The sequence below is a fragment of the Chanodichthys erythropterus genome, chromosome 18 (genome assembly GCF_024489055.1).
Source record: "Chanodichthys erythropterus isolate Z2021 chromosome 18, ASM2448905v1, whole genome shotgun sequence".
NCBI classification, from domain to species: domain Eukaryota; kingdom Metazoa; phylum Chordata; class Actinopteri; order Cypriniformes; family Xenocyprididae; genus Chanodichthys; species Chanodichthys erythropterus.
The window spans coordinates 3,368,567-3,377,242 of NC_090238.1; the positions used below are offsets into that span (position 1 = coordinate 3,368,567).

The following is an 8,676-nucleotide window of genomic DNA, read 5'->3' on the forward strand; positions in this document are numbered from 1 at the left end:
AGAAGTAGTGAGGTCAGAGGTCGTGACTCGTGTGTCTGATCTGACAGATTGTGTGACGCTTCATCCTGAAACCATCAAGAACTCTAGACCGGTTTACTACAGAAAACACTGAACATGGTTTACTTCACTTTTACACTGAGTGACATTCACTTGATTCTCAGTTGCATTTTTTAACTTTTATGACATTTTTTTCTAACTGTATTAAATGTAAATCAGAAGCACAAAGAGTTTAATGTTCTTCATCAGATCTGAGCGTATATAGAGAACATTAGAGCGGTTCAGAAACCTTCTTCTCTAGTGCCAGAAATCTCACTTATTTTCTCACAGAACTGTGACATCGGGTGAACTCAGGAACGGAAATTAAGCCCAAAGTATACTTCACATTTTACGTGTACTCGAGGGTCAGCATACAGTGCACACGACACACATTTCATCATCAGAATAGTGTGCTTGTACTGTACGCGCAACACTGGATTTTTGTAACCACAAGTACTTTTCGATTCACAACGTAGTTGCATAAAAGACAAGAGATTGTGTGAAGAGTTTAGAAAGTACCCTCATGTGTAAAACTCTAGCATGAAAGAACATAGAGACATGTACATGGGTTGTAACTTGAACACCTGTGTACTGTATGTATACAAGTCAAATTAAGCATGGCTGTGCGTTCGACTGTGTTCACGTACACTCACATTTACCACTGATTCACTCTAGCCTTCCCCAAGCCTCATTTCACTGGTGAAAGTGTCATATGTTCACTGCTATTAATATGTTGTGCTGTTTTTCATTGGAATGACCACAATGTTTAGAGCTCATGTGATGGATGGAAAATATGAGGTCTTTATAGGCCTCTGAAGTGTAATGATGTGACATTTCTCCAAAACGCTGCAGTAAAATTATTTCACATGAGGTGAGCATATAGCATGGGACGTCCCCTATAAGAACTGGCCATTGATTTTTTTTCTTCTACTTATTAGTAATAATTTTTTTCATAGGTGAATGAAGTGGAACAATTTCATAAATCTCAAAAAAGCTGAAGTAAAATTAATTAATGTGGGTCGTTTTACTGCAAATAATTCTAACATTTACTTGGTAAGAAATAGCTTGAATTGTAATGTGGGTTCATGTTCAATTCAAGCTATTTCTAAGCATGTAAATGCAAACACAGCTTACACAAAGACAGATTTTATTGCACTAAAGAACCAGGGAGAAGTTTAACTCTGAGACAGTATAACTTCAGCTTTATATCCAAAGATAAGTATTCATTCTTTTGAACAAACTTGTGTATTGTTACAGAAAGAGACTGAAGGAGAAACAGATTGAGATCTGAACAGATCAGAATATTTATGACTCTCATTCACTGCATTAACTGGTTCAAAGACTAATTATTCAAAATAAACAATAATGAAATTCAGGTTCTGTGAAATGGTAATAAATAAATAAATAAAAATAAGTTTAATCAGAAAACTTAATCGCATGAGCACTATTAGTTAAATAGAGTTTATTTCTCAAATGAAATGCTGAAATGTTTTTAATGCAGGAATTTTCAACTAGGCGTTGAGACACTTAGACATAAACCACACAAGCCACACCAGTCCAGAAAAGTGAAGCCAAAGCGTCTTGATCGCCCCCAGGTGGTTAGTCCCAGTATAGGTCATAAACCCTGCTCTCTATATGTCATTAAATGGGATGTGGGACAAACTAAACAATTAAATTAAACTTAAAAAAAATTCCCAAGATGGTTTCTGTCATTTCATGTATATCACACTGAAATTCAAGTGTCTATTTTTTTTTTTCTTTTTTTTTTGAAAGTTATTTGATGCTATAAAACAGGGATGTGACGTCATGATTGACAGCTTCTCTGAGTGAAGTACTCACTGAGGCACCAGCTGACTTTTTTCAGAATGAGACTGGAGCTTTAACTTTTCCATACTTTCCATAACTGTTAATTTTACACCGACATAACGAGTTGTTCTGCAGTAAAATATACAAAATGATTCTGTGGGAGTGTGATCGGGGCCTTTATAGCGCACGACTCCACTTCATGCTCACTACTGCACAGAATCAGCACAAGATGTCATCGTCATATTGGGACATTGGCAGCTTCTCTTTTCTACAATGGAAGAGAGTGAGGAGCATCTTCCATGTTTTTTACAGTCTGAAATAAACACTCAACATACAAACATCAACAACGCTGACAATCAACAGAATATTCAGATAAACAGATCAACTCTGAACATCACAGAACAAGCTACGACAGTCAACAAAACAACAGCAAAAAATAAAAGAGGAAAGAGGAAGAATAAAAGAAAATAGTGGGACATTCCAGCTGCATAATTAGTTAACACCACAATGCATGCTGGGAGTAATGGGTGAGTTTTGCTCTAGCTCGTACCCAGCATGCACTGCAGTATGAAGTGTTGTGTTGATCAACATTGTTCATATTCATATGCTGATTCTTGATGTCTGTGTGTAACTCAAAAATGTTAAAACTTTTTAAAATATGGATTATCAAACTCAGTCTTTGTCAGAGATTTCAGTGAATCCCAGAAACATTGACTTTTAGTTAAGGATCAGATCCGTAAACAGCAAGATCAAGAGTTTGTAAGTGTTCATCATTTACATCCATGAAATTAAATGAACAAACAATCATTTAAACTGGAATAAACATTTATTCATTTACAAATTCACTGAAACTGTGTAGAATTAAGTTCAGTTTAAAACAAAATATATTATGTAATTATGTGAATATTAGCAAAGTGACAAACTTCACTGAAATAATAATCAGGTAAATGTTTATTATCCTAAAATGGTCTAATAATTGTTCTAATTGTGTAAAGTGTTTTTTAAACTTCTTCTAAACTCTAATGAAATAAACTTGTTGTTTATTGATCTGTTGATATGAAATATGAGAGTGTGAGTGTTGCTGTAGTGCTGATATCAGTCATGTGATCATCACGGCCCAATCACAGCCACCGTACTGATATTCAGATCAACAGCACTCTTACTCATGTGATCTGGATTAAATATTGGAAACATGATGAAAGCAGGAAGATCCAGACCTACAGGAGTAACGATTCCTGACTATTGACCGGTAAGATCCTCAGAGAGTCAGAACACCAGAAGAATGGAAAGAGTGTGTGAGTGAAGGTGTGTGTGAATGTGTGTAGATGTGTGTTAGTTACAGGATCAGAGAATGACACCGTTCCTCTGTCATAGTCCAGATTCACTCTCACACGATCAAGATCCTGTTTGACACGAAAACTAGAACCTGCAGTAAATCCGTACCACACACTCCAGACATCAGTGCTGAAGAAACTATATCCCTTCCTCTGGTTTGATGCTGTAGTTACTCCAAGAATCCAGGAATAACTCTCTTTAACCTCCACATCCCAGCAGTGTGTATCTGAGTTAAAACCCTCTGATCCCAGAACACAGAGACACCGGTCAAATCTCTCTGGATTATCAGGAAGAGGTTGATCGATCCCGCTGTTTCTCACACTGGTCAGATCATCAGACAGGACGAGACGTGGATTCGCAGTGTTTGGATCCAGAATCACAGGAGCTGATGAGACACAATCAACAGATGCTTTTATTGTTCATATAATGATCAAGAGTGAACCAACACAGATTATTATGAATTATGACACTGTTGATCACATGTTCCTCCTCCTAGTTTCACTCACTGTTGGTCTGAAAGCTGAAGCACACGATCACTATTCTGTGGATTATTATCTGTATATTATTTATATATTATATCATTATTTTTATATAAGGGATTTTGTATTGAACATAACTCTGGATCACAATGTCACAGAGATATGGGGAGGGGCTTATTTTACTCAAGCAACCAATCAGTGTCTCAGGATCATTGTGAAGCTATCAAGCCATGCCCTAGCAACCATTTACAACACCCTAGCAACAAGGTCCATAAACTTCCACTCAAAAAGATCAAAGGGAATATTTTTAGATAGAAGTGTCATAGAAACATGAGGTCTTGTTTGACTCGGGGCAGAAAACAGCCAAAGAGAGATATCTTCAAATCTGAAAGTCAGAAGTTTTATGTTATTCATACTGACAAGCAGACTTTGAATTATCATGATTGGCAGCTGCCAAGCCACTCCCTGGCAACCAAACAGAGTACCCTAGCAACCGTTTTGCAAGACCTATATCTCTGTATCAGAACATCGTATAGAGATGAGGTTTGGCTCTTTTGACTCATGCTAGCAAACAGCACTTCCAACATGCTACACATGCTAGCAGTGAATAGCTACATGCTAATAGCGATTAGTTAAGTGTTAAATCATGCCAAGATCATGCTAAGAACTCTATAAAAACTCCATAGTAACCATCTGTGACAACTACCAACCACCTAGCAACACCATAGCAACCACCCAGAACACCCTAGCAACCACCCACGATGTCCTAGAAACTGCCAAATAACACCATAGCAACCACTCAGGACAAAAATTCAAATCTAAACAGTCAGAAGCAATCATCAGTCAGACTCAATTAAACTGACATTATCTCTAGTATCTATCTATCTATCTATCTATCTATCTATCTATCTATCTATCTATCTATCTATCTATCTATCTATCTATCTATCTATCTATCTATCTATCTATCTATCTATCTATCAGTTTGTGTCATGAAGCACGTTTATCTCTCCACTCATCCATGATTTCCAGTGTGTGTGTGAGAGCTCAGATCTTCAGCAGTCAGACTCACTGTTTTGGACGATGTCCTGCATCTTCTTCCAGACTCTGAACGGCAGGTTGCCCAAGTAACGCGGCACATGAATCAAAGCTCCAGAATCCATCTGTGGATCCGGCTGTGAGCTCTGGACTCTGGAAGAACATTCAGGAGTCAGAACTGCGGTGGCTTTGGATCAGAACCAGAGAGACCAGAGACAGGAGCAGATCACTCACCTTTCCTTTGAGACTGGAAACTCCTGCAGAACAAACACACCATTTATCATCAAGAACTCAATCAATGAACCAATGATCAAACAATGATCTGAAATCAGACCTTCAGAAAGCAGACGTCACTGGCTTTCATCATCTCCTCAATGTCTTTGATTGTGTGTGAAAGAGCTGAGATGTGTCTGTTCATCTCCTCCAGCTTCTCCTTCATCATCTGCTTCTTCTGCTCCTCTTCCTCCCTCAGTGCAGTGATTGTAGCTTCTTCTTCATCTCTGAGAAACTGATGAAGCTTCTCAAACTGCTGTTTAATCTGACGCTCTGTGTGCTCAGCTTGAGACTGAAATCAAATCACATTCACTTCAATCATCTCATTCATATCTGAGATAAACTCGATACCGACATATAACGGATCCAGAAGCAGATCGCTGCTCGTCATTTACAGAAATAATAAACTGGAATCCATTATATTAAATATATCAGATCATAACTGTATATGATCCTACAGCTGTAATGAAAATGACTCTGATTCTGTTTCCTTACCTTGATGTGTTGAACTGTTTTCTCAAACTCTCCTTTCATTTCTTCATTGTGTTGAAGTTTCTTCTGTAAGGACTTCAGTGCTGTATTGAGCTCCTCCTAGAATTGAACAGAAACACATAAAACACCAGATTACAGTGAAGAGAAGAAGACAATACAGTGATATCATATAATGCTGTGAATGCCCTCATCCTGATTTCTTCTGTTTTTGTGAACATCTCATACTAAATTAATTCAGAAATTAAAACAAAGGCAGCCTGAGAAAACAAAAAGTACAGTTTGTAAAAGACAATGTCATTTATTTAATCAAAAAAGATATCCAATATTATCTGCACCAGCGTGAAAATGTGTTTTCCCCCATAATTACTAACTGGTTAAAATTACCACAGCGATACAACATCAGTATAAGTTTTTGACGATTGCTTCTCAAATCTCAGTGAGGTCTAAATGGGATTTACAAAACACCATTAAAGATGGGACAGTACCCAATTTATTTGGACCAACTTGCTCCTCAGAATCAGGTATGATGAATTATAGATGTATATATTTTTTACTGGGTGTTCAAAATACATAGTTTTGTGATTTATATGGTGTACGTCTCTCTAACTCACGTTATTACTGTCTTAATGAAATACTTCTGCTAATCATCTGTGTCGCACTATTATCTAAAACTGTCCATTAATGCAGGTTGTCTGTTCTTACTACTCTGAGTAATGATGAAGGATGGAGCAAGATTTACAAACTTTAATGTTACATCAGTCGTTATTGATACAGTTATTGATACAGTATCACTGAGAAACGTCCTGCTCAAGTCGTCCTTACGATGGAGGTTCAGGCTGAATAACTAGTTCTTGTAATGTTTCATCATTGGACTCGCACTCGGATTGATATGGTAAAATCAATGCCATCATTACTATCTTTACAGTGTGTACAATCACTGAGCTTTAGGCAGCCTCTGGAGCTGAATCAGTTATGGTGATGGGCGTTTAGTTTCTGACATGCGCTGTAAGCGGTCGACCAATCATAACAGACTAGGCCATCTGGCCAATCAGAGCAGAGTAGCCCAGAGATCTCTAAAATTGGGTGTAAACTCCAAAAGGGGGCAGGGTCTCCAAGTACAAAGACTTTTGCTATTGGCTCTGGCTTCATCTAATTGTCATTGACTTACATTTCAAAATAAATGCTGTTATATTAAACATTGTTTGTAGTTTTTGGTAGTAGAAAAAAAATTATAAAATATACTATATAAATAAATATGCTCCATGAGAGAGGAGCCCAGAGTGACCAGTGACATTCAGAGTTTTAACCTCTGCTCAATGATGGGATGGCCCAGTTCAGCGAAGATTATATCTTATTAACTGCTTTTCTCCTGAGCTGCCATTTTCATTATCACGCTATTCAGTCAATTTCACTGAAATTCACTATAGAGTTTAATTCACTGATTAAGGGTAAATGTTATATGAAGTTGAGTAAAATATTGAGTGCATGAATGTGATATCTGTTTTTATGATAATTACTGTTCTTTACAAGTCAAAATAAAGGGAAGTCATGGCCTAATGTTTAGAGAGTCAGATTGGTAACCCAAAGGTTGTGGGTTCGATTCTCAATACAGGCAGGAAATGACTGAGGTGCCCTTGAGCAAGATACTGAACCCCTAATCACTCCCTGTGTGCCACAGTGAATCTCTAACTTGCACTAACTTGAACAGGTGAAATGCAGAGGACAAATTCTTCACTTACATGTGAAACAAGAGTCATTTGTCTTACCTTATATGATGAAACCACTTCACTGATGGGTCTGAATGTGTGACTGACGTGTTTCTGTGAATTAATACACATTAAACACACAGGCTGTTTGTCCTCCAGACAGAAGAGTTTGAGTTTCTCACTGTGTAAACTGCAGATCTCCTCAGACCTTCTCTCCGTCAGGACCAACTCACACAAGTTTTTTAACACAAGATTAATTGGAGGATGATCTTTTGAGGATCTTCTCCTGCAGACAGGACACTCCTGAGTTTTCTTGGTTCTCCAGAACTGTTGAAGACACTCTTTACAGACACTGTGACTGCATGATAAAAGAACAGGAGTCTTGAAGATTTCACAGCACACGGGACAAGAAAGCTCTTCAGCAGAAACATTTAGTGAAGCCATTTTCACTGTTTGAGCTCCAGCAATAGAAACTTTACTTTCACTTTCTGAACAATGGTTTTAAAAATGAATCATCTTGAGAATCACAACGATCTGCTGTCTGTTCAGAAACAAATGTCTCAAAAATCCTTCTTGAAAGTGTTTCTCTTCATTCTCCACTGATCGCTGATTCTTTATTGCTTTTGTCAAGAGAGAAGAGAGTCAGTATGACAGAAAAGAGAAATAATAAGTCAGTCTCTTCCTGGTAAGTGTTGGAAGAGGGTGGAGTTTATGATCACGTGTGGTTCAAAGAACAAGATCAGGATTTCCTCAGGGTAAAGTTTGAAGTAAAAAACATGCATTGAAATTTTCTTAAATATAATATAAATCATTGAATCAAACACTAATGAACAATGAAAAAAAATGCAAATATTGACAATAAAAATACTTTATTTGCACATAATTTATTTGTTCAAATATCCAGTGAAAACGCTAATCTGAGTTTTGCTTGTTTAATAAATCCTTTTGTTATTTAAAATGTTTTGAAACTCTTCATCCTCATCATTGGACTAAAGTGTTACATGTAAATTCAGTTGCTCTTGTTTTGCAGTTTTTACAGTACGGGGACAGTAAGGGTCGAACAGTTAGTCTGCCGGGTGGGTGTGATCCTTCATAATTCAGGACGCTCTGCTTCTGCTCCTGCTGGTGTAAATGTCCTCAATGGAGGGGAGGCTGCTGGGAATCATTTTTTTCAGTAGCCCCTCACTGCAGAACACTCGAGATCCAGGGGGTGGAGTCGGGTAGGTTAAGGTATACATAAAGTGGGAGGAGTTGGATCTAGATACAACCCCACCCCCTGGATCTTGTGTTCTGCAGTGAGGACAATCTCCATATTTTGGGCAGATTTGACCACCCTCTGCAGCTCCTTCTTGTCAGCAGCAGAACAGTTCCTGTACCAGACAGTGATGGAAAAGGAGAGTGTCTCTCCAACACACACTGGTAAAATGTTAACAGAGTGCTGAGACCAGCCCACTTCAACCTCCTGAGAAAAAACAGGTGTTGGTGGGCCTTTTTTATAATGCTGGATGTGT

The 8,676-nt window shown here is 37.9% G+C and overlaps 1 protein-coding gene across 1 annotated transcript; it reads right to left on the minus strand.

The window, feature by feature from the left end:
- Positions 1 to 1,301: 1,301 nt before the first annotated feature.
- LOC137006545 (nuclear factor 7, ovary-like) lies at positions 1,302 to 7,832 on the minus strand. The gene is made up of 6 exons (XM_067367391.1): positions 7,226 to 7,832; positions 5,463 to 5,558; positions 5,029 to 5,259; positions 4,929 to 4,951; positions 4,729 to 4,847; positions 1,302 to 3,562 (listed from the first exon to the last, which is right to left on the minus strand). Exons 1-6 carry the CDS (start codon positions 7,607 to 7,609, stop codon positions 3,060 to 3,062), a joined length of 1,356 nt encoding a protein of 451 aa, XP_067223492.1. The 5' UTR covers positions 7,610 to 7,832; the 3' UTR covers positions 1,302 to 3,059.
- Positions 7,833 to 8,676: the final 844 nt, after the last annotated feature.